This window comes from Mobula birostris, chromosome 14, assembly GCF_030028105.1.
Source record: "Mobula birostris isolate sMobBir1 chromosome 14, sMobBir1.hap1, whole genome shotgun sequence".
NCBI lineage: Eukaryota > Metazoa > Chordata > Chondrichthyes > Myliobatiformes > Myliobatidae > Mobula > Mobula birostris.
The window spans coordinates 86,121,377-86,149,285 of record NC_092383.1 but is presented as its reverse complement, the minus strand read 5'-3'; the positions used below and the strand labels follow the sequence as shown (position 1 = coordinate 86,149,285).

The window sequence follows — 27,909 nt, the reverse complement described above, 5'->3', positions numbered from 1 at the left end:
ATTTGAGATAATTCTCCACTTGTTTGTATACATGCTCCTTTTAATTCAATAAAAAGTTTAATAAAGAAAAGAAAGAATAGCTTCTTGTTTAGGAAAGGCATCAAAGATTACAGGGAGAATGGAATTGAGTGGGATAATAAATCAGCCTTGATGGAATAGTGGAGCAGACTGTATGGGCCAAATGGCCTAATTCTCCTCATTTGTCTTATGGTCTCATTGTCTTTGGTCATCTCTAGCTGATGAATATCTGAGCAGCCCAGGTAAATTACTAACCGCTGAAACAGAGTTTCTGGTTGTTGAATAATAAACCTCACTCACTTTCAGACATGAGAAGGGAATTCATTCCTTCTATGAACAAGGTTGCTGCATTTCATGATTACAAAAAGTATAATAAACCTTCAAATCCCTTTTAATCACTAAAGGAATGTCAGTCCAAGGCAAGGGATGGGCTGATGTTCAGCTTTCTGCTTACACTGAACTGAGGCCATGGTTGGCAATTAACGGGCTCCTGAATTGGCTACAGTGATGACTGGCTTCTTGGCTGTGGCCTCAGTTTTGTGAATTTTAGCTCCGAATGTTATTTGCTTAATTTGATTTGTTCTTTTTTTTCTGTTTATTGGGTGTTTGACAGTCTTTTTTTAATGGGTTCTGTTTTTTTTTAATGGTTGCCTGGAAGGAGGTGAATCTCAAGGTTGTATACGGTATAGTTTCTTTGATAATAAATGTACTTTGAACTTTGATTGTTGAGATTGAAGTGCAATCTGATTGGCTGTGATTCCATCAGCTGTCGCGTCTATGCAATGAAATAGAATTCTGAATTTAACCTTTTAAAAGCGTGTTCCACTTTAGAGGGATGCTGCAGAGTCAGAGAGTCATAGGTTATGGAAACAGCAGCTTCACCTCACATCGTCCATGCTGACCACAGTGTCTTCCTGAGCTTCGTGCATTTCACTGCAATTAGCCTATATCCTTCTAAAACTTCCCAGTACAGGAACTTGTCCAAATGTATTTTAAACAGTGTACTTGTACCAATCTCTAGCACTTCCTCTGGCAGCCTTTTCCACGCACACACTGCTCTGTGTGGAAAACACTGCTGCTCCAGGCTCTTTAAGAATTTCCCTTCAGTCCTTAAGCTGAGGGTCTCTACTTTTCACCTCCCCCACCCTGGGATAAAGACAGTGATTATGCACCATACAAAACAAAGTAACACAACAGAATCCATATCAAACCACACACAACAAAGACTGATAAAAAACCAATGTGCAAAAGATGATGAATTGTGCAAATAATAAAAATATGTAAACAAATAATACATAGAACATGAGAGGCAGAGTCTCTGAAAGTGAGTCCACAGCTGCGGAGTCAGTTCAGTGCTGAGGCAAGTGAAACCAATCCAGGAGCCTGATAGCTGCAGGACAACAACTATTGACGAACCCTGTGGTGTGGGGCCCAAGACTCCTGCACCTTCCACCTGATGGTAGTACCGAGAAGAGAGGGAGATAGGTCAAATGCAAGCAGACAATACAGGCTCAGGTTGGGGGGGAGCTTGCTGGCACAGAGTAATGGGGCTGAACACCGGCTCATTTTCAAGATCCTCTTGTAAATTAAGACAACCCATTCCACTGTCCACTGCACAACAATGTCATCCATAATGTAGACTTCATGCCATCTGCATTTTTATTCCAAATTATTAATATTGATGACAAATAAGAGTGGTTAACAAATAACAGCACCGATCCTGATGGCACACCACTGGTGATAAAGTCTGAAGTTATCAGAAAACCAACACTCCACTATCACAGTCTGTATCCTTCCACCAAGCCTATTCAATATCCATCTTACTAGCCTACCATGAGATCTCACATTGCAGATCAGTCTACCTTGCAAGGTTTGGTCATCAGCCTGCTAAATTCTAAAGTCCTGTCCTCAACAGTTCCTTTGATCACCTCTCAAAGAAAACTCAGTCAAATATTTTTGAGAGAGGATTTCCCATGCATAAAATCATCTTCACTATCCAAAATCAGATCTTGCCTTGGCAAATACAGGTAGATCCTGTCTCACACAATCACTTCCAGTAAGTTACCCACCACTGATCTTGTGCTCACCTGCCTGAAAAGGGACTGGATCTGTAATCTATTGACTCAGAAATGTGGAAACACACTGAGACATTAGTGGGTAGTGACAATGATGACTCTAATCAAATAAAAATCATTACTTGTGAAGAGCAGGGAGCACGAGATGAGGGATGATGCTGTTATCTTCTCAGTCAATGTGGAATTCAGTTACACCATTTGACAGTGTGGCAGATTCCTTAGAACACAGCTACAGCTTTAAATAAAATAACTTTATTTTTTATTATTATAATTGCATTTCTTATCTTTAGTTTCAGATCAAGTGTGATAATGATTCTGTTCTGCTTAACACCTTTGTACAGGAAATGACATGAAACTATCTAGAAACTTGAATCTCCCTGTGTTAATTTGATTTTACCTGTGCATTTTCTGAGAAACTTCTCCTTCAGTTTCAGGTGCTTTATGGGCAGAAGATAAAGTAAGAGGACTTGCGCAAAGTGCGATCACAATCGACTGTCACTATTCACCAGTGTACCGATCACACACAAAGTATTTGTGCCGCATGTGGGATTGCCAATGCACATTGTTAGTGAATACAAATGGGACAAATGAGCAGTATGGAAGAATGACAATCAGAGATAACACATCCCTGGGAATATTTACTGTTACTATGGAGAATCTTGTCTCTAATGATACAGGACATTACAGATGTGGAATTACAACATCTGGCAATCATCCAGTGTTTGATGTGCATCTGCAAGTATTTGACGGTAGGTTTTTCATTGATTAACATTATGTCTCCATTGAAATGTCTGATTCATATTTTCTCTAGGAAGGGTCAGGGCAGCAGGAATATTCGGAGGTTCCACAGCAGTGCAGAGTCCTGCAGGGAGTAGACAAGAGTTAAAAAACCCCGCTCATGTTGCTGTCACCCAGTGCAGGGTCTGACCCACTGATGGGACACCAATTTCCAGTGGAAAGCTCAGCACATTTTCCTGCCTTCGAACTCCATGAAATGTCACCCTGGCAGAGGAGGAGGTGTTTTTTTTTTTGAGGCATATTACTGTGGATATATCCCCAAGGCCTGCTAGGTGTTCCCTCAGACCTCACGGGAGATATGTGCAGAAAATACATGGGTCCTGACAAACATATTTAAACTATTCTTAGCAACAGGAGAGGTACCAGAGGATCGGAGAGTAGCCAATGCTGTTCTGCTGTTTAAAAAAGCTCTAAGCATAAATTAGGAAATTGTAGGGCAGTGAATCTCACATCAGTTGCAGGCAAGTTATTGGAATGTATTCGAGGTGACTGGATAGATATATCATATTTGGATAGACATGAGCTGATTAAGCATATTCAGCTTGGCTTCGTGTGTGGTAGTGCGTGTCTAATCAAACTTATAGATTTTATTAAGGAGCTTACCAGGAAAGTGGATAAAGGCAAGGCAGTGGATGTTGTTTATGCAGACTTTTAGCAGGGCATTTACCCTCTCCTTGTGCTGGCAACAGCACATAATGAACGTCGAGCTCTATAACAACTTACCAATTCTCTCCACTAAAATCGAGGCGAGAAGACTGCAACTAGCGGGGCACTGTCTACGCCACCCCAAGCTACCTGCCAGCCTAGTCATCATATGGGCGCCCAAGCACGGGAGGATGAACCCTGGGCACCCTCCCAATACTATGGTCAACACGCTCCTAGAAGTCAGCGGCGTGGCTAATGTAGATGAACTGAACACACTGATGAGGGAGAGGGAGAAGTGGAGAGTCCGTCATCGTGCCCGACGCCGGCTCCCTAGGCCTGAGACAACGTAGCAGTAGTAGTAGTACCCTCTCCTAACCATCCACATCCTTTCCACAGGGTTGCAAACAGAACTACATATTATTGTTTTCAATATGACCTACCCAAAGTTTTATGAAGCTACAAAATGCCTTGTCAGCTTTAGTCTCCAACATCAATTGAATTGAATTGAATTGACTCTGTTCCTTATCCTTCACACACACGAGGAGTAAAAACCTTTATGTTCTGTCTCTGTCTGAATCTGCAATGTGCAATTCATTATAATTTGTTGCAAATAGTATGTGCAACAGAACAGTCAATATAGCATAGAAATACAATTTTATCAGTGTGAATTCATCAGTCTAATGGCCTGGTGGAAGAAGCTGTCCCAGAGACTGTTGGTCCTGGTTTTAATGCAGTGGTACCGTTTCTCGGATGGTAGCAGGTGGAACAGTTTGTAATTGGGTTGACTTGGGTCCCCATGGATCCTTTGGGTCCACACCTGTCGCTGTAAATGTCCTGATTAGTGGGGAGTTCACATCTACTGATGCGCTGGTCTGTCCGCACCAAACTCTGCGGTTGAGTGAAGTACAGTTTGCATCCATAGCAGTGATGCAGCCAGTCAGGATGCTCTCAGTTGTGCCCCTGTAGAAAGTTGTTAGGATCTGGGGACTCATGCCAAACTTCTTCAACCGTCCGATTTGAAAGAGGTCCTGTTGTGCACTTTTCACCATGCAGCTGGTCTTCGGTGATGTGTATACTGAGGAACTTAAAGCTGTTTACCCTCTCAGCCCCTGATCCATTGATGTCAATCGGGGTGAACCTGTCTCCGTTTCTTCTGTAGTCCACAACCAGCTTCTTTGTTTTTGCGATATTGAATGGGCAGGTTGGTTTTTTTGACACCACTGTGTCAGGGTGATGACTTCTTCTCAGAAGGCTGCCTTGTTATTATTTGAGATAAGGCCAATCAATTTAATGTTGTCAGCAAATTTAGTTAGCAGGTTGGAGCTGTGGGTCCTATAGTCAGGAGTCATCCCAATATATCTGTTCCAAACTTTTTCCAATCATATATCCATCCTTAAACTGGATGAATAAAATTACACAGTGTGCTCCAGGCATGGTCACAACAACAAGAATTCATTCCATCGGATCTCCAAACCTCTTGCAATAAAAGACTGTGTATCATTTGCTTTTCTTACAAACTGTCATGCAAAAACTTTTTTTCCATTTGTTTGCAATACACCTGGATGCCTCTCATTTGCAGTTTTTTTTAATGTACTGTAGATAACAATCTGTTTTTAGGTTCCTTATATTGAGGTTCGTAACCTCAGACTGTCCCATTGACCATGTCTTGGCTCCACATTCATCTATCCATATACAGTTGGGGAGCTCTGATATCATCATCAACCCAGACATTTTTATGTCATTGGCATTGTAATGGTTACTTGAAAACAAACCAAAAACTCAGAGAGTGAGGGACTCAACGCTGTATGATGCATTTCCAAATAACTGTGTCCCAAGTCGAAGAAAGTACTTTGATCCTTTATTATGAAAACAGTAAAACAAATTATCTTGTACAGTGATATTCAAAATTAGCATAACCGAATCAGGGAAAATATGAATTAATGGTCAACAAAAACATATATTATCACCGGTTCACTCCCCCTCAACTAAACTAAACTAACTAACTAGGTCAAAGCCTGAGTACCAATTTGTCTCTACCACACCACAAACCTTGAGATATATTACCAGAATACATAATAACCACATGTAAGGGGGTTTCGATTTTTATGTTACTGCGGAGGCTAATTAAAATGGCGTTTTTGTTATGTTAATCTGGGGAATGCGGCTTTGTTGTGCTTTAACGCTGAGAAAGTTTGCGCTAGCAGCTTATTGTGGTTTAGTGTGTGATAAGAGAGTGCTATTAACCAATTGGGATAGTTGTTATGGTTTTGGTGTATTTGAAGATACTGTATGCGCGGGGTTTTTGGGGCAGAAGGCGGGAGAGCGAGACAGAGGATGGACCAGGTGCTGTGAGTCCGCTAACGGGGTCGGACCCCGAGCGGGACGTTCGGCGAGGAGACGGAGACGGACTCGTGTGGAGCGTCTGGTCGACCACCGTTGTTGGTCCCAGGCGGCCGGTCGAGGTGGTCCAAGGGGTCACAGGGTGAAGAAGAAGGTCCTTGAGCTCCAACGGTTTTGTGCACGAAGAGATTGAACTTTGATAAGTGTGGCGCCTTTTATTTTCCTTTTATATTTTATTCTCTTTTAATTATATAGTTCCAGTAATATCTATAAACTGTAAATCATTTAATCGTATCTGGTGTATTGTCTGTTATTTGGGCGGGGTGGGGTACCTCACACAGCATCCACACAAACGAATTACCCAGTTTGGCGGGGCCGAGGCTGTTTCCCTAGACGACAGCGAGCCGAGCGACTCTGAGGGTGGCCAGGGGGGCTGCACACACAAAATACAATAGCGTCATACAGAAAATGAATTCATATTTCCTACAGTCAAATTTGGACATCAGACAATCTGTTTTCTCTTCAAGTTATTTATGTAAGTCTTGAGGACCAAGTAGGAAACTTTCAAATGTGGATCCTTCAAGCAGTCCATGATATGCATCCTCTGGGCATGAATAAGATCCATTTATTTTGACTCTCCTTATATTGATTCAATAGTTGGCTTTTAATCCACGCTAACACACCTCTCCAAATACCATGAAGGCTAATAAATGCCTCAAAGAAACCATTTTGACTTCATTTGATTAGATTAAGCTGCTCTAAATGACTAAATATTAACTCCTTTATTACAGACTCCAGCATTTTGCCAAGAATACATCAAATGCACACCAGGTCCCAGAACTACACACATTATTCCAAGTGCTGTCACACCAGGCTCTTGTAAGCTGTAAAATGACATCATAACTCCTGAAGTCATTGCCTTGATGAATGACCATAAGCAAACCGAACATCTTCTTCACCACTCAGTCTCTGTGTCTTCACTTTCAGGGAATTATGCATTTGTAATACTAGATCCTGTGTGGTACAAAATTTTCACAGAGGAACTAGTCACTCACATGCAAAATTGGATTAGTGGTAGGAATCAGAAAGTCGTGCTGGAGGGTTGCTTTTCATACTGGAGGGCTGTGAGCAGTGGTGTGCTGTCGTGATTACTGCTGGGGCCACTGTTGCTTGTTATCTATATTAACAATTTGTATAAGAAGGTAACAGGCAGGTTAGTAATTAGTAGGTGAAACGAAAATTATGAAGAAACTTATCTAATAATACAACAGCATTTTTCAACAGGAAAAGTAGGCTAGGAAATGGATGGAGAATTTAAACTGGACAATAGTGAAGCATTACTTTTCAGAAGGTAAGCTAGGGCAGGGTTACACAGTAAACAGCAGGGACTACTCAGACCAAAGTGTCAAAAGTACAAATCTCTTCAAAAGTGCTAACAGAGTTAAACATGGTGGTGAAAAAGCCATTTGACACCATATAACCATACAACAATTACAGCATGGAAACAGGCCATCTCGGCCCTTCTAGTCCGTGCCGAACGCTTACTCTTACCTAGTTCCACCCACTGCACTCAGCCCATAACCCTCCATTCCTTTCCTGTCCATATAGCTATCTAATTTAACTTCAAAATGACAACATCGAACCTACCTCAACTACTTCTGCTGGAAGCTCGTTCCACACAGCTACCACTCTCTGAGTAAAGTAGTTCACCCTTATGTTACCCCTAAACGTTTACCCTTTAACTCTCAACTCATGTACTCTTGTTTGAATCTCCCCCACTCTCAATGGAAAAAGCCTATCCACGTCAACTCTCTCTATCTCCCTCATAATATTAAATACCTCTATCAAGTCCCCCCTCAACCTTCTACGCTCCAAAGAATAAAAACCCAAGTTCTTCAACCTTTCTCTGTAACTTAGGTGATGAAACCCAGGTAACATTCTAGTAAATCTAGTCTGTACTCTATTTTTTTGACATCTTTCCTATAATTTGGTGACCAGAACTGCACACAATACTCCAAATTTGTCCTTACCAATGCCTTGTACAATTTCAACATTACATCCCAACTCCTATACTGAATGTCTGATTTATAAAGGCCAGCATACCAAAAGCTTTCTTCACCACCCTATCCACATGAGATTCCACCTTCAGGGAACTATGCACCATTATTCCTAGATCCCTCTGTTCTCCAGTGTTCTTCACTGCCCTACCATTTACCATGAATGTCCTATTTTGATTAGTCCTACCAAAGTGTAGCACCTCACATTTATCAGCATTAAACTCCATCTGCCATCTTTCAGCCCACTCTTCTAACTGGCCTAAATCTCTCTGCAAGCTTTGAAAACCTACCTCATTATCCACAACTCCACCTATCATAGTATCATCTGCATACTTACTAATCCAATCTACAATCATCCAGATCATTAATGTATATGACAAACAACATTGGACCCAGTACAGATCCCTGAGGCTCATCACTAGTCACCGGCATCTCCCACCCAGCCACTGCTGAATCCATTTTACGACTTTGATCTTAATACCTAATGATTGAACCTTCCTAACTAACCTTCCGTGTGGAACCTTGTCAAAGGCCTTACTGAAGTCCATATCGACAACATCCACTGCTTTACCCTTGTCAACTTTCCTAGTAACCTCTTCAAAAAATTCAATAAGGTTTGTCAAACATGACCTTCCATGCACAAATCCATGTTGACTGTTCCTAATCAGACCCTGTCTATCCAGATAACTAAGACACACTTGCCTTAATTGTTTAGAGAATAGAGAAAGATAGTTAGGACATCACATTACAGCTCTACAGGTCATTGGTGGGGCTACAATTGGAGTATTGTGTGCAGATCTGATCTCCAAGCTGTAGGAAGGATGTCCTTGAACTGGAAAGATTACAAAAAGGTGTTGCCAGGACTGGAAGTGTTGAGTTAGTAGGAGAGATTGGATAGGCTGAAATTTTTTTTCCGTGGAGGGTGAGATGCTGAGGGGTGAGCTTCTTGAGGTATAGAAATTCACGAGAGTAATTGATAATGTGAATGCTCATAGTATTATTTTTATAGTGATTTGGTTTAAAGGTAAAGGAAGAGAGGGGAAGGATGTAACAAGAGCTTAGGGGCATGTTTTTCACACAGAGGGCAGTGGGTATATGGAGTGAGCTGCTAGAGGAAGTGGTAGCCATGGGTACAGTAAAAATGAATAGAAGATTTCTATACCAGCACATATATAGAAAAGGGAAATGGAACTAATCCAACAGGTGGACCTAGCTCAGGCTGGTCAGTGTGAATGAGTTGAGCTGGAGGGCCTGATCCCATACTGTATAACTCTCTGATGTCCAATGACATTTGTCTGACCAATATTAGAACAGGAACAGAAGAGATTCTGCAGATGCTGGACAAGAAGAGCAACATATACAAAATTGTGGAGGAAATCAGCAGGTCAGGCTACATCTATGAATGAAATCAACAGCTGATGTTTCAGGCTGAGACCCCTTCAGAAATGTCAACTATTTATTTATTTCCATAGATACTGCCAGACCTGATGAGTATGAGTTGCTTCAGATCGAAAGGGCACAGTTTCAGACATCATGAGGGGTCTCTTTCTTTTTTTATATATAATTCAAATTTTTATGATTATCTATTCTTGTTTTACAAAGCAGAATAAAATTTACACATATTTACACAGCCATCCCATGACAGGAAAACAAATAAAACTTAGAAACAGAAAGAAGTTCTAATTTGAGTTTAAATTAACATACAACCAAAATTGATCCCACGCATCTTGCTCTTTTCCCTCACTGTTAATTCTTCCCAACATGTGTTCATATAATGAAATCTTAATCATTTCCTCAGTCCATTCCTTCACAGTAGGACATCTGGGTTTCTTCCAGTTTTGCAATATAATTCTTGCAACTGTGATGAGACCCACCTTTAAAATAGTAAATTTGTCATTGTTAACATTAGGTATCATTGTCCTATCACCCAAGAGACAAAGCCGTAGGCACAAGGGCAGTGTGGAACCCGACCAATTCCCCAACAAATCCAGAACTTTACACCAAAATGGACCAACCAATTAACAGTCCCAAATCATGTGAAAATATGTGCCCACCCCATTTTTACATTTCCACCATAAATTATTTTCAACAATCCCCATTTTCTAGAGTCTAGTTGGTGTCCAATAATATCTGTGTACTATCTTATACTGAATAAATTACCCTCTCGCTTCCCTAATATGTCTACCCACATTTGATAAAATATTTGACCACTCATTATCTTCAATATCGTTTCCAAGATCCTTCTGCCATGCTGCTTTGAGATTGTTACACGATTCACCCACAGAGTGCTTGAACATTTTATAAAACACTGTTGCTTTATGAACTCCCTGTGATAATGTGAAGTATTCAGTTAAAGAGTTACTTTGGGAGTCACCATTCTTAAATATGCTACTAATGCAATGTCTTATTTGTAAATACTTCCAAAAATACCCTTTATCTACTAAGTTATATTTCCTCTGCAAATCCACATATGACATAAAAATCCCATTTTCAGAGATCACCTACTGTATTTACACCTTTAATCTTCCATTCTTTCCAGTACACCATTCTCTTCCCAATGCATATCTCAGGGATATTCCAGAGCGAGGAGTATAACTGGTTTAAGTGTGACATTCTACAAGCTTTATGAATTGTACTCCACACACTCCTTGAGTGAAATAGTATAGGATTTAGATTAGTCTTGTTTTCCACATGTTGTGAGAGGATGTTAAGGAGAGAATGTGGTGCAGCCAGGCTCTGTTCTATAATCACCCAATCTAAATCAACATCAGCCCTGTCCCAATGTTTAGCTAATTTGGTCACTTCAAAGGATAATTTATATGCCCTGACATCTGGTAGACTGAGCCCACCCATGTCCCTGGACAGACACATCTTACTCATTTTAATTCTGGGCTTCTTCTTATCACATAGAAAATCACTGATAATTTTGTTGTATTGCTTGTAGATCAAATCTGATATATGTAAAGGAAGCATCATAGAAAGATAGTTAAACTGAGGCGCTATGACCATTTTAACTACATTGACTTTACTCCAGAGTGACAGTCTCAGTGCCCCCCCACTTATCCAGATTACTTCTGATCCTACTCAATAATGAATCATAATTTAAAGTAATTATTTCATCCAAATTCTGACTGAGTTTGACCCCTAGATACTTCATTCCAACTGGCACCCATCTGAAATTAAACTGAGATACTGAACTTGAATAACACAATTTTGACTTTTGGCATAGCCTCCGATTTATTGCAGTTGATTTTATAACCAGATACCTCAGAATTGAATTGAAATGTTTTCATTAGTGGGGGTAAGGAATTAGGAGGGTCACTAATCAGTAATAAAATATCGTCAGCATATAACATCAGCTTAAGTTCCTTTCCACCTCCCTTCACCCCTCTAATATTTGGATCTGCTCTAATCATGATTGCCAACGGTTCCAAAAAAATAGTAGTAAATAACAGTGGGGAGAGGAGGCAGCCTTGGTACATACCCCTTGAAACGTTGAAAACTGGGGATATGATTGCATCTGTAATACTGCAGCCTTAAGGTTTTCATACAAAATTCTAATTCATGATTTAAAGATGGAGCCAAACCCAAACAATGACAAGGCTGTGGTTAAAAATCTCTACTCTACCCTGTCAAAGGCCTTTTCGGTGCCCAGGGAGATGGCAGTAACTGGGATACTTCTTGAGGAGTTCAGCCTTACTTACTCTAATCACAGCCAGTATTTTAGTCAGTATCTTACAGTCCACATTAATTAAGCTTATAGGCCTATAATTGGAAGGATCTATTGCATCCCTGATTTTTTTTGGGATCAACAATATTAATGCTTCATTAAATGTATTAGGTAAAAACTCCAAATTAAATGCTTCTGAATAGGTTTTTGTTAGAATAGGAGCCAACATGTCCAGAAATTTCTTATAATATTCCCCATTTTCATAGCCACAATAGCCCGTCGAACCTCATCCTCAGTAATTGGGGCATCCAAGGACTTAGCTTGTTGTGGGGATAATATAGGCAATTTTATGTTAGCAAAAAACTGATTCAGCTCCTCATGATCATGTTTAAATGGTGATGCATATAAATGTTCACAGAACTGTTGAAAGACTTTGTTTATTTCTTTGGATGATGACACTAATGTATCCCCTTTCTTAATTAGAGGTATAACACTATTCGTCTTCTACTGCTTTAGATATTGTGCCAGCCGCTAACCAGTTTTGTCACCACCTTCGTAGAAACTTGTTTTTAATCTAAATAATACATGTTCTGCTTCTTTGTTATACATGTTATTTAGCTGGAATTTCAAATTGCACAGATCTTTGTATAAGTCGTCGGTATAATGTCTTGATAAGACCTTTTCCAATGTGGTTATTTCTGCTTCTAGGTTTTTTTATTTGCTCCATACCTTCTTTCTTCCTTTAAGATGTTTGTGCTATTAATTTTCCTCTTCGATACGCCTTGAATGCCTCCCTAACTGAGGACAGCTTTACTGTGGTCCCTACATTCAATTCAAAAAAATGAAGTCAGATCCTCAGCCAACTTATCACTGAAATCCTCATCTTTTAACAGCACAGTATTCATTCGCCATCTACCCCTCCTTCCCCCTTCAGTATTTAAATCTATTCTAGAGTAGGACTGATGTTGATAAGAGAAAAATGTATGTTCTTTTCCGGATGGATTCACCAATCGCCATATATCCACCAGACCGATATCCTCAATAAGTTGATGTAAAGCAGCCCTGTCCCTAGGTACTGGTGATGTCTGAAATTTGCTTTTATCAATAACAGAGTCCATTACTTGGTTAAAGGCTTCTGCTAAAATTATTTGTCCTTCCTTGGTACCTAAAATTTCGTTCACCTTGTTAAGAAAGTCTGGGTCTTTCTTATTAGGTGCATATAAGTTACAAAGTACTACTTTCACCCCATTAATAAGTGCATCTAAACAGATTATCCTGCCTTCCTTGTCTTTAAATTCCCCAAGCAATACAAAACTAAGTTTTTTGTTAACTAAAATCATTGTCCCATTTTGTTTGCTATTAATTGATGAATTGAATACATGGCCCACCCAATCTCTTCCAAATTTCAGTGCTTCAACATCTTTAAAATATATTTCCTGGACACAATTTGTTTACATTTAAGGTATGATAAAGTCTTTTTCCTCTTGATTTGGTTTCCAAACCCATTAATGTTCCATGATATGAAATTAACCATTTTCATGTCCTAAACTTCATGCACACGTGCGAAAATACACATTTACATGGATGGCTGAGTCTGGAATGCAATAAAATGAAAACTCCAAAAAAAACCTGTTGAACTCTATCCCCATGCTCAATTATTACCAACGAACACTGCAAATGCTGTGTTCTCGAACAACAAGTAAACAACCAACATAACCCAAAAACATAGAAATAATATATTCCTGCCAGATTAACTAACAAATAAAAACAAATAGGCAGGATATACTCCACAAAGAAACAGAAAGGAAAAAGACACATGATATGGTCCACAAAGTGCTAGTAAGCCAAGCCCTAATCCGACCGCTTTAACCGACTCCCCACCCACCTTGTTATACCTAAAAAGTTATCTCCACCTATTACTGTAATCATATCCTGTCTCTCAGTCAGTACCAGCACCGCAGTTTTCCTAAATGAATTTCTCTGCTTCTGCAGCAGTAGTAAAGAACTTGTTTTTTCCTTTCCATGTGAAGCGTAGAGCTGCTGTACTGTGCTGTCCTATTCTACGTTCTATGTTCTATGTTCTATAAGCGGGTGTAAACAACAGGTGTCAGTACGAGATTTAATTTAGTACTAAAAGTAAATGATGGTAGGTTTCCAGTGACTGACTTTGTGCTTTCCATAAAAGAAATGTCTCATAGTCTTTGTCCGGACCCTGACCATCCCTCACTATCTCTACATTAATATCAGTGCCAAATGTTTCCCTCTCTACAGCAGGTCACTGAACCCAATCACAATTTCATTCTCTCCTGAAATCCACCAAACTGTCACCTTTCCGTCAGCTTGAACCAGTCTGGCCATTCTCCTCTCACATCTCTCATTAACAAGGCACTTTTGTTCACAGAATTGCTACTCACTGGATGTCTTTTCATGCTGTCCGTACCATTCTTGAAAATCTACAGAAAGTTTGTGTGAAAATCCCAGGAGATCAGTAGTTCCTGAGATATTTAAACTACCCCGTCTGGCACCAACAATGATTTCATGGTCAAAGTCACTCAGATCACATTACTTCCTCATTCTGATGTTTGGCCTGAACAGTGACTGAACCTCTTGAGCATGTCTGCATGCTTTTATGGGCTGAGATGATGCCACGTGATTGACACATTAGATAGAAACATAGAAACATAGAAAAACCTACAACAAAATACAGGTCCTTAGGCCCACAATGCTGTGCCGAACACGTATTACTTTAGAAATTACCTCAGCTTACTCATAGCCCTCTATTTTTCTAAGCTCCATGGACCTATCCAGGAGTCTCTACCCAATTGTATCCGCCTCCACCACCGTCGCCGGCAGCCCATTCCATACACTCTCTGCACAAAAAACTTACCCCTGACATCTCCTCTATACCTACTTCCAAGCACCCTAAAACCGTGTCCTCTCGTGCTAGTCATTTCAGCCCTGGGAAAACACCTCTGACTATCCACATGATCAATGCCTCTCATCATCTTATACACCCTATGAGGTCACCTCTCATCCTCCGCCATTCAAAGGAGAAAAGAACAAGTTCACTCAACCTATTCTCATAAGGCATGCTCCCCAATCCAGGCAACATCCTTGTAAATCTCCTCTGAGTCCTTTCTATAGTTTCCATATCCTTCCTGTAGTGAGGTGACCAGAACTGAGCACAGAACTCCAAGTGGAGTCTGACCAGTGTCATATATAGCCATAACATTACCTCTTGGCTCTTGAACTCAATCCCATGGTTGATGAAGGCCGATACACCATATGCTTTCTTAACCATACAGTCAACCTGCGCAGCAGCTTTGAGTGTCCTATGGACTCAGATCCCAAGAACCCTCTGATCCTTCACACTGCCAAGAGTCTTACCATTAATACTATACTTTGCCATCATATTTGACCTACCAAAATGAACCATCTCACACTTATCTGGGTTGAACTCCATCTGCTACTTCTCAGCCCAGTTTTGCATTCTATCAATGTCCCGCTGTAACATCTGACAGCCCTCCATACTATCCAAAACACCCCTAACCTTTATGTCATCAGCAAATTTACTAACCCAAACCTCCACTTCCTCATCCAGGTCATTTATAAAAATCATGAAGAGAAGGGGTCCCAGAACAGATCCCTGAGGCACACCACTGGTCACCAATCTCCATGCAGAATATGACCCATCTATAGCCACTCTTTGTCTTCTGTGTGCAAGCCAGTTCTGGATCCATAAAGTAAGGTCCCCTTGGATTACATGCCTCCTTACTTTCTCTTTAAGGCTTGCATGGAGTACTTTGTCAAATGCCTTGCTGAAATCCATATACACTACATCTGCTGCTCTATCTTCATCAATATGTTTAGTCACATCCTCAAAAAATTCAATTGACAAAGCCACGCTGACTATTCCTAATCATATTATGCCTCTCCAAATGTTCATAAATCCTGCCTCTCAGGATCTTCTTCATCAACTTATCAACCACTGAAGTAAGACTTACTGGTCTATAATTTCTTGAGCTATCTCCACTTCCTTTCTTGAATAAGGGAGCAACATCTGCAACCTTCCAATCCTCTGGAACCTCTCCCGTCCCCATTGATGATGCAAACATCATTGCCAGAGGCTCAGCAATCTCCTCCCTCCCATCCCACAGTAAACTGGGGTATATCTCGTCCGGTCTTGGTGACTTATCCAAATTGATGCTTTCCAAAAGCTCCAGAACATCCTCTTACTTAATGTCTATATGGTCAAGCTTTTCAGTCCACTGTAAGTCATCCCTACAATCATCAAGATCCTTTTCCGTAGTGAATACTGAAGCGAGGTATTCATTAAGTACCTCCGCTACCTCCTCTGGTTCCATACACACTTTTCCACTGTCACACTTGATGGGTTCTCTTGCCCCTCATCATAATTGTAGAATAGAACCATAGAACCATAGAAACTACAGCACAGAAACAGGCCTTTTGGCCCGTCTTGGCTGTGCCGAACCATTTTCTGCCTAGTCCCACTGACCTGCACACGGACCATATCCCTCCATACACCTCCTATCTATGTATCTGTCCAATTTATTCTTAAATGTTAAAAAAGAACCCGCATTTACCACCTTGTCTGGCAGCTCATTCCATACTCCCACCACTCTCTGTGTGAAGAAGCCTCCCCTAATGTTCCCTTTAAACTTTTTCCCCTCATCCTTCACCCATGTCCTCTGGTTTTTTTCTCCCCTTGCCTCAGTGGGAAAAGCCTGCTTGCATTCACTCTATCTATACCCATCATAATTTTATACACCTCTATCAAATCTCCCCTCATTCTTCTACGCTCCAGGGAGTAAAATCCTAACCTATTCAACCTTTCTCTGTAACTGAGTTTCTCAAGTCCTGGCAACATCCTTGTAAACCTTCTCTGCACTCTTTCAACCTTATTTATATCCTTCCTGTAATTTGGTGACCAAAACTGAACACAATACTCCAGATTTGACCTCACCAATACAACCTCATCATAACATTCCAGCTCTTACACTCAATACTTTGATTAATAAAGGCCAATGTACCAAAAGCTCTCTTTACGACCCTATCTACCTGTGATGCCACTTTTAGGGAATTTTGTATCTGTATTCCCAGATCCCTCTGTTCCACTGCACTCCTCAGTGCCTTACCATTAACCCTATATGTTCTACCTTGGTTTGTCCTTCCAACGTGCAATACCTCACACTTGTCTGCATTAAACTCCATCTGCCATTTTTCAGCCCATTTTTCCAGCTGGTCCAAGTCCCTCTGCAGGCTCTGAAAACCTTCCTCGCAGTCTACTACACCTCCAATCTTTGTATCATCAGCAAATTTGCTGATCCAATTTACCACATTATCATCCAGATCATTGATATAGATGACAAATAACAATGGACCCAGCACTGATCCCTGTGGCACACCACTAGTCACAGGCCTCCACTCGAAGAAGCAATTCTCTACTACCACTCTTTGGCTTTTTCCATTGAGCCAATGTCTGATCCAATTTACCACCTCTCCATGTATATCTAGCGACTGAATTTTCCTAACTAACCTCCCATGCGGGACCTTGTCAAAGGCCTTACTGAAGTCCATGTAGACAACATCCACTGCCTTCCCTTCATCCACTTTCCTGGTAACCTCCTTGAAAAACTCCAATAGATTGGTCAAACATGACCTACCACGCACAAACCAATGTTGACTCTCCCTAATAAGTCCCTGTCTATCCAAATGCTTGTAGATTCTGTCTCTTAGTACTCCCTCCAATAACTTACCTACTACCGACGTTAAACTTACCGGCCTATAATTTCCCGGATTACTTTTTGATTCTTTTTTAAACAATGGAACAACATGAGCCACTCTCCAATCCTCCGGCACCTCACCTGTAGACAGCAACATTTTAAATATTTCTGCCAGGGCCCCTGCAATTTCAACACTAGTCTCCTTCAAGGTCCGAGGGAACACCCTGTCAGGTCCCAGGGATTTATCCACTTTAATTTTCCTCAAGACAGCAAGGACCTCCTCCTTTTCAATCTGTACAGTTTCCATGATCTCACTTCTTGTTTCCCCTAATTCCATAGACTTCATGCCAGTTTCCTTAGTAAATACAGATGCAAAAAACCTATTTAAGATCTCCCCCATTTCCTTTGGTTCCGCACATAGCCGACCACTCTGATCTTCAAGAGGACCAATTTTATCCCTTACATTCCTTTGGCTCTTAATATACCTGTAAAAACTCTCTGGATTATCCTTGGGGTTTTCCATAATCCTGCTCACCAAGGCCTTCTCATGGCATCTTCTGGCTCTCCTAATTTCATTCTTAAACTTCTTCCTGCTAGCCTTATAATTTTCTAGATCTCTATCATTACCTAGTTTTTTGAACCTTTTATAAGCGTTTCTTCTCTTCTTGACTCGATTTTCAGCTTCCTTTGTACACCACAGTTCCTGTACTCTCCCATCCTTTCCCTGTCTTGGAATGTACCTGAGATATATGCATGAATGACCAGGTGAACATTTATACCTAATGAAGTGGTAGAAGAGTGTTTGATTTTCAGATGTTCATTTAGTGTCTGAATGATTAATTGTTTCCTGCAGAACCTGTGTCTGCGCCTGTGCTTCGATATCTGTCACCAGCAAATGTCTCACGTCTTGGGAGCACCGTGTCACTTCCCTTTGAGTCTTTCCAGGGTTCCCTTCCCATCCAGTACAAATGGTATGAAGTAACATCATCTGGGCATCCAAAGATCTCAGATACCAATGAACTGGCTCTACATTGTCAATCCTTCAACCAGCGGCACCATCAATATTACTGCAGTGCCTCGACTTTGCTTGGAGCAAGATCCATTGCAATGGTTAATGTGACAGCCTTCAACAACAGAAAGATCTGCAGTTATGTGATGGAAATCAATGGCACCAGTAAGTTCTAATTTCAAGGGAGGCTACATTTAAATATTTATTTTTGTTGCTCTCTTACTGCTGCTCTTATACTTCTAGTGAGGGTAAGGAATTTCTTTGCATTTGTATAAGCTGCACATTGCAGCCTCCATGGGATAGAAATAAAGTGCAGTGAACAGTTAAGTCTGTCTCTTCCTGCACGAAGATGTGAAGCATCTCAGACATAGTTGTACTTGCATGTCCAGACAAACTGAGAACATTCCTTTCATACCTTTCTCTATGGTTTGAAAAGACTAGAATAGGTGTTGAGTTGTGAGACAGTGACACTCTCATATAAGCAAAAGGAACAATTTATAATATTGGTGGGAACGACAGAAATTTTGCAATGTCAGGGGGCATGGGTGAGTGTGGTTGCTATTACTAAGGAGATGGTGCTTGGGAAGCTGAGGGATCTGCAGGTAGAAAAGTCAGTTGGACCAAACGGTCTACACACAAAGGTTCTGAAAGAGTTACACAAAGAAATTGTGGAGGTATTAGTGGTGACCTTTCAAGAATAACTAGTCTCTGGAATGTTCAAAAGACTGGAAAATCAGAAATATCAGCACACTCTTTAAGAAAGGAGGGAGACAAAAGAGAGGAAACTGCTGATCAGTTAGCATGAAATCAGTGGCTGGGAAGGTGTTGGAGTCCACTATTATGAACAAGATTTTGGGGTACTTGGAGGTGTATGATCAAGTATGGTTTCTATATGGGGGAAATCATGCCCGAAAAATCAGCCTCAGAATTCAAGGGCGTCCCTTTATTTTACTTATTTACCGATAGAGTACAGAGTAGGCACTTCCAGCCCTTTAGGCCACAACACCGAAGGAACTCTCGACAAACCCAATTAACTGTAACCTCATCACAGGGCAATCTGCAAAGACCAGTTATCCTAATGAGTATGTCTTCAGACTGTGGGAGGAAACAGGACCACTCGGGGAGACTCCATACATTCCACATGGAGGATGTGCAGACTCCGTACATTAGAACAGAGATGAGGAGGAATTTCTGTAGCCAGAGGGTGTTGAATCTGTGGAATTCAATACCATACATGGCTTTTGAGGCGAAGACATTGGGTATATTTAAAACATACTTAATAGTCTCTTGCTTAGGAAAGGCATCAAAGATTACGGGGAGAATGGAATTGAGTGGGATAATAAATCAGCCTTGATAGAATAGTGGAGCAGACTGTATGGGCCAAATGGCCTAATTCTCCTCCTATGTCTTATTGTCTCATTATCTTTGGTCGTCTCTAGCTTTTGAATATCTGAGCAGCCCAGGTAAATTACTAACTGCTGAAACTGAGTTTCTGGTTGTTGAATAAAAAACCTCACTCACTTTGAGACATGAGCAGGGAATCCATTACTTCTATTTGAGTTTATGTATGATATGAACAAGGCTGCTGCATTTCATGATTACAACAAGGAAAATAAGCCTTCAAATCCCTTTTGGAATGTCAGTCTAAGGCGAGGGATGGGCTGGTGTTCAGCTTGCTGCACCGCCTGGTTTATTTGTCTTTACGCTGAACTGAGGCTGTGGTTGGCAATTAACAGGCTCCTGAATTGGTTAGAATGAGGACTGACTTCTTGCCTGTGGCCTCAGTTTTGTGAATTTCAGTTCCAAAAGTTATTTGCTTACTTTGATTTCCTCTTTTATCTGTAGTCTTTCACAGTCTTTTTTTTTAAAAAGGTTCTATTTTTTTTTGTTTTATGGTTGCCTGCAAGGAGGTGAATCTCAAGGTTGTATATGGTATAGATTTTTTGATAATAAAAGTACTTTGAACTTTGAATTTTGAAATTGAAGTGCAATCTGATTGGCTGTGATCCCATAAGCTGTCACATCTATGCAATGAAATAGAATTCTGAATTTAACCTTTCAAAAGTGTGTTCCAGTTTAGAGAGGATGCTGCAGAGTCAGGGAGTTATAGGTTATGCAAAGAGGAGCTTCATCCCAAATCGTCCATGCTGACCACAGTTTCTTCCTGAGCTTCACGCATTTCCCTGCAATTGGACGAAATCCTTCTAAAACTTTCCTATACATGAACTTGTCCAAATGTATTTTAAATAGTGCGTGTGTACCCATTTCTAGCACTTCCCCTGGCATTTTTTTTCCACGCACACACTGCTGCTTGTGGAAAACACTGCTGCTCCAGGCTTTCTAACAATTTCCCCTCATTCCTTAAGCCGAGGGTCGCTAGTTTTCGACTCCTCTACCCTGGGATGAAGACAGTGATTATGCACCATACCTTTGCCAACAAAACAAAGTAACACAATAGAATCCATGTAAAACCACACACAATAAAGACTGAAAAGCAACCAATGTGCAAGAGGTGATGAATTGTGCAGATAATACAAATATTCAAACAAATAATACATAGAACATGAGAGGCAGAGTCTCTGAAAGTGAGTCCACAGCTGCGGAGTCAGTTCAGTGCTGAGGCGAGTGAAACCAATCCAGGAGCCTGATAGCTGCAGGACAACAACTGTTTCCGAACCCTGTGGTGTGGGGCCCAAGATTCCTGCACCTTCCACCTGATGGTAGTACCGAGAAGAGAGGGAGACAGGTCAAATGCAAGCAGACAATACAGGCTCAGGTTGTGGGGGGAGAGGAGCTTGCTGGCACAGAGTAATGGGGCTGAACACCGGCTCATTTTCAAGATCCTCTTGTAAATTAAGACAACTTATTCCACTGTCCACTGTCAACCATAAAGCAGAAATCATGTCACCTGCATTTTCATTCCATTATATTCATTTCATTTCATTAATATTGATGACAAACAACAGTGGTTAACAAATAACAGCACTGATCCTGATGGCACCCCACTGGTAATAAAGCCTGAAGTTGCCAGAGAACCAACACTCCACTACCACACACACACACAAAATTCTGGTGGAACGCAGCAGGCCAGACAGCATCCATAGGAAGAAGCACAGTCAACGTTTTGGGCCAAGACCCTTCGTCAGGGCAATCTGACTCCTTCCACCAAGCCTATTCAGTATCCATCTTACTAGCCTACCATGAGATCCCACATTGCAGATCAGTCTACTATGCAAGGTATGGTCATAAGCCTTGCTAAACTCAGCTGCTAAATTCTAAAGTCCTGTCCTCATCAGTTCCTATGATCATCTCTCAAAAAAAACTCAAGTCAAATATTTTTGAGAGAGGATTTCCCATGCATAAAATCATGTTCACTATCCAAAATCAGATCTTGCCTTGGCAAATACAGGTAGATCCTGTCTCACACAATCACTTCCAGTAAGTTACCCACCACTGATCTTGTGCTCACCTGCCTGGAATGAGACTGGATCGGTAATCTATTGACTCAGAAATGTGGAAACACACTGAGACATGTGACAAGAATACACATAGATATTAACTGTCCTGTGTGATCAGCAGTTGGTCTGCCACCTGTCTTCGGGAGAGAGAGAGATAAGGAAGACAATGGAGCAGCATTTGGAGATGTGTAATGAAGGGACGGGAGAGAGAGCTGTCTAGAGCGGCTCACCCTTTGAACCCTGAACTGTTTGAAGTCTGGACAGGCGATACCCCAGCAGGGGGATAAAAAGGGACAGGTTCGCTAAGGCAGGACACACACGACACCCGAGGTAACGAGACCCTGGAAGCGGTGCCCCCCCCCCCCCCGCAAGTCGGCGGGAGTCGTTTGGAAGGCTGGTTGCGGAACCAAGCCATAGACACACAGGGTGGAAAGGTACGATCAGCGGGAACCCGGTGTGTGTCCACCCTTGCTTGGCTGCCAGGTTCACTGCAGAGGATCGACCGCATCTGGAGGAGGGGTCACAGTCGGTGACCTCAGGTGACATCACAAAGGACTCCCCGAAAGCTGCTTGTGAGCAATATCGCAGGTTTGTGTGTGGAAGCCGTTTTGAATGATCATTCGTTCTTGTTCTCTCTCTCCTTCCCCCCACATTGTCCATTGCCATGGCAACGATTACTGCGAACTGAACTAAATTGTACTGGACTTTGTGTCACTTTGAAATTGGTCATTTACCCCTAGACAACGATAGAGCTTGATTGATCCTGTTATCTTAATTCTGTGCACATGTGTGTTTATCATTGCTGAACTGTTGCATTTATTATCCTTTCGATTACTGTGTTGCTTGTTTCTTTAATAAAACTTTCTTAGATCTAGTAATCCAGACTCCAACTGAGTGATCCATTTCTGCTGGTTTGGCAACCCAGTTACGGAGTACGTAACAGACATTAGTAGGTAGTGACAACGATGACTCCAATCAAAAAAAAAATCATTACTTGTGAAGAGCTGTGATCACGTGATGAGGGACGATGCTATTGTCTTCTCAGAATATGTGGAATTCAATTACACCAATTGACAGTGTGCCAGATTCCTTAGAACACAGTGACAGATTTATATAAAATATCTTTATTATAATGATTGCATTTCTTATCTTTTGTTTCAGATCCAGTGTGATAATGATTTTGTTCTCCTTTACACCTTTGTACAGGAAATGACATGAAACGATCTAGAATGTTGAATCTCCCTGTGTTAATTTGATTTTACCTGTGCATTTTCTGAGAAGCTTCTCCTTCAGTTTCAGGTGCCTTATGGGCAGAAGATAAAGTAGGAGTTGTGGGAAGAGCGATCACAATCGATTGTCACTATTCACCAATGTACCGTTCACAAACAAAGTATTTGTGCCGCATGTGGGATCGTCAATGCACATCGTTAGTGAATACAAATGGGCAAAATAAGCAGCATGGAAGAATGATAATCAGAGACAACACATCCCAGGGAATATTTACTGTTACTATGGAGAATCTTGTCTCTAATGATACAGGACATTACAGATGTGGAATTTCAACATCTGGCAATCATCCACAAGTATCTGTCGGTAGGTTTCTCATTGACTGAGTTGATGTCCCTACTGCAATGTCCGATTCATATATTCTCTGGGAAGAGTCAGGGCAGCAGGAATATCCGGAGGCTCCACAGTAATGCAGAGCCCTGCAGGGAGTGGACAAGGGTAGTGGAAACCCCCTCATGTTGCTCTCACCCAGTGCAGGGTCTGACCCACTGATGGGACACCAATTTCCAGTGGAAAGCTCAGCACATTTTCCTGCCTTCGAACTCCATGAAATGTCACTCTGTCAGAGGAGGGGGTGTTTGCTATCCTGAGGCATATCACTGTGGAAATATCCCCAGGGCCTGTTAAGCTGTTCCCTCGGACCTGGTGGGAGACACGTGCAGAAAATATCTGGGCCCTGACAACATACTTAAACTATTCTTAGCAACAGGAGAGGTACCAGAGGATCGGGGAGTAGCCAGTGCTGTTCTGCTGTTGAAAAAAGGCTCAAAGCATAAATTAGGAAATTGTAGGGCAGTGAATCTCGCATCAGTTGCAGAAAAGTTATTGGAATGTATTCTAATTGACCGGAAAGACATATCATATTGGGATAGACAAGGGCTGATTAAGAATAGTCAGCATGGCTTCGTGTGTGGTAGTACATGTCTAATCAAACTTGTAGATTTTATTGGGAAGGTTACCAGGAAAGTGGATAAAGGCAAGGCAGTGGATGTTGCTTATGTAGACCTTTAGCAAGGCATTTATCCTTTCCTAAACATCTACATCCTTTGCACATGGTTGCAAACAGAACTACATATTATTGTTTTCGATGTGACCTACCCAAAGTTTTATGAAGCTACAAAAGGCCTTGTCAGCTTTGGTCTCCAACATCAATTGAACTGAATTGAATTGACTCTGTTCCTTATCCTTCACACAAGAGGATTAAAAACCTTTATGTTGCGTCTCCGACTGAATCTGCAATGTGCAATTTATAGTAATTTTCAGCAAATAGTATGTGCAACAGAACAATCAATATAGCATAGAAATACAATTGTATCAGTGTGAATTCATCAGTCTAATGGCCTGGTGGAAGAAGCTGTCCCAGAGACTGCTGGTCCTGGTTTTAATGCGGTGGTACCGTTTCTCGGATGGTAGCAGGTGGAACAGTTCATAATTGGGTTGACTTGGGTCCCCATGGATCCTTTGGGTCCACACCTGTCGCTGTAAATGTCCTGAATAGTGGGGAGCTCACATCCATTGATGCGCTGGACTGTTCTCACCAAACTCTGCGATTGAGTGAAGTACAGTTTGCATCCATAGCAGTGATGCAGCCAGTCAGGATGCACTCAGTTGTGCCCCTGTAGAAAGTCCTTAGGATTTGAGGACTCAGGTCAAACTTCTTCAACCGTCTGAGATGAAAGAGGTCCTGTTGTGCATTTTTCACCACGCAGCTGGTCTTCGGTGATGTGTATACTGAGGAACTTAAAGCTATTTACCCTCTCAGCCCCAGATCCATTGATGTCAATCGGGGTGAGACTGTCTCCGTTTCTCCTGTTGTCCACAACCAGCTTCTTTGTTTTCGCGACTTTGAAGGAGAGGTTGTTTTCTTGACAGGGTGATGACTTCTTCTCAATAGGCTGCCTTGTTATTATTTGAGATAAGGCCAATCAATGAAATGTTGTCGGCAAATTTAATTAGCAGAGCTGTGGCTCCAATAGTGAGGAGCCATCCCAATAAGTCTGTGCTGAACTTCCTCCAATCAGTATAAAAAAGGAAAGGTACGTCGCATCCGGAGTTTCTCCGGTTAGCAGACGATTTCCCTCCACGCCTCTCTGACGTAGTGGGGAACCGCGTACGAAGCAAGTTACAGCAGTGGTTTGCCATTGCCTTCTGCGAGGTGAGTTTGCAAAGAGATCACCAGCTCGTAACCCAGCACGGATGGGAAGTGTGCAGGGGAGCCAGCTGGATTAGAACTCGGGACCTTTCATCCCGAAGTCCGGCACTGATGCCACTACGCCACCAGCCGGTTCCCAATCAGTATATCCTTCCTTAAACTGAATGAATAAAATTACACAGAGTATTCCAGACATGGTCTCAACAACACCGCCTGCAGTGCAACAAGAATTCATTCTGTTGAAACTCCAAACCTCTTGCAATAAAGGACTGTACACCATTTGCTTTTCTTACAAACTGTCATGCAAAAACTTTTTTTTCTATTTGTTCAGAAGACACCTGGATGCCTTTTTTCACTCATGTGCAGTTTTTTTAAAATAATATTTTACTCTAGATAACAATCTATTTTTAGGTTCCTTACATTGAGGTTCATAACCTCAAACCTATTCTGCATGTTTTGGCTCCACATTCATCTATCTATATACAGTTGGGGAGCCCTAATATCATCATCAACCCAGACACTTTTACGTCATTGGCAATGTAGTGGTTACTTTACAAACCAAAAACTCAAGAGAGGTGGGACGTGACACTATATGATGCATTTCCAAATAACTGTGTTCCAGGTCGAAGAATGTACTTTGATTCTTTATTATGAAAATTCATGAGGGGAATTGATAATGTGAATGTTGACAGTATTATTTTCTATAGTGGTTTGGTCTAAAGTTTGAGGAAGAGAGGGGAAGGATTTAACAAGAGCTTAGGGGCATGTTTTTCACACAGAGGGCAGTGGGTATATGGAGTGAGCTGCTAGAGGAAGTGGTAGCCATGGGTACAGTAAAAATAAAGAGAAGATTTCTATACCAGCACATATATAGAAAAGGGAAATGGGACTAATCCAACCAGGTGGAACGACGAGCTCAGGCTGGTCAGTGTGAATGAGCTGAGCTGAAGGGCCTGTTCCCATATTGTATAACTCTCTGATGTCAATGACATTCGGTTGACCAATATTAGAGCAGGAACAGAAGAGATTCTGCAGATGCTGGACAAGAAGAGCAACATATACAAAATTGTGGAGGAAATCAGCAGGTCAGGCGGCATCTATGAATGAAATCAACAATTGATGTTTCAGGCTGAGACCCCATAAGAAATGTCAACTGTTTATTCATTTCTGTAGATACTGCCAGATCTGATCAGTTCCTCCAGCATTTTGTAGTAAACTGGAGTCGCTTTGTCATTGAGAACAGAAACGTGATCCTGTTGCATAACTCTTGACACTTATATGCCAAATACGACATTGTGCACTCCTGCTTGACAACATTTGGAAAACACATCCACGTGAGACTGAACTTTCATTCCTTGCCTCAACAGGACGTGAATATTCATTTACAACAGTGTCATCTGTAAGGTAAATCACTTGATTCAGTTTTGCTTAATGGTACAATGTTCTTATTGCTAGTTCTATGTTTGGCCCTTGCTGATATTATGCTGAATGTTCTCTGAGACCAAGCATTCTGAGTGTACTCCCTTCTTCTTGCACACTTTATCTTCCAAATCTCTATGCAGAGCCGCTCAACATTTGTTTTTTCCTAATGCATTAATTTGTTTTATGCCAACATCATTTTTTAAATCACGATAACATACATTTTATTGTTTTAACATCTTTTTGCTTTTATGCATGCTCTGGTTGATTGATTCTGCAGTTGATTCAATTTTCAAATTCTCTTATTGGCTTTTGGATTTGTAATGAAGTTTGTTGAAAATTCCTCCATCCCCAGATGAACACCAGTCCAGGAATAATGAGGTTCTTTTTCTGATCACCAATGATTAGGCCACACTTGGAGTACTGTGTCCAGTTCTGGTCACCTTACTATAGGAAGGATGTGGAAGCATTGGAAAGGGTACAGAGGTGATTTACTAGGATGCTTCCTGGTTTAGAAAGTATGCATTATGATCAGAGATTAAGGGAGCTACGGCTTTACTCTTTGGAGAGAAGGAGGATGACAGGAGACATGATAGAGGTGTACAAGATAATAAGAGGAATAGATAGAGTGGATAGCCAGCGCCTCTTCCCCAGGGCACCACTGCTCAATACAAGAGGACATGGCTTTAAGTTAAGAGGTGGGAAGTTCAAGGGGGATATTAGAGGAAGGTTTTTTTACTCAGAGAGTGGTTGGTGCGTGGAATGCACTGCCTGAGTCAGTGGTGGAGGCAAATACACTAGCGAAGTTTAAGAGACGACTAGACAGGTATATGGAGGAATTTAAGGTGGGGGCTTATTTGGGAGGCAGGGTTTGAGGGTCGGCACAACATTGTGGGCCGAAGGGCCTGTACTGTGCTGTACTATTCTATGTATGTTCTCGGTTTCATATTCATTCATTTGTTTTGTGGCGTGTCGTATGACTTGGATGATCATGGTCTTTCCATGACTATGATTATTTTTGGGAAATTTTTCCACAGAAGTTGTTTACCATTGATCTCTTATGGACAGTGTCTTTATAAGACAGGTTATCCCAGCCATTATCAATACACTTCAGAGATTGTCTACCTGGCATCATTGATCACATAGCCAACTGCTCATATGACCACCCAGTACCTGCTCCAATGGCTTCATGCCACCCTCATCTGTAGAGCTAAACAAGTGCTACACCTTGCCCAAG

The 27,909-nt window shown here is 41.4% G+C and overlaps 1 protein-coding gene across 1 annotated transcript in view; it reads left to right on the top strand.

Moving 5' to 3' along the window:
* Window positions 1–27,909, top strand: part of LOC140210040 (polymeric immunoglobulin receptor-like) — an 85,857-nt gene that overhangs the window by 10,600 nt on the left and 47,348 nt on the right. Inside the window, exons 4-5 of the mRNA XM_072278814.1 lie at window positions 2,522–2,842; window positions 18,201–18,521. Of these exons, the coding sequence (XP_072134915.1) occupies window positions 2,522–2,842; window positions 18,201–18,521 (642 nt within the window). The remainder of the gene's footprint in view (window positions 1–2,521; window positions 2,843–18,200; window positions 18,522–27,909) is intronic.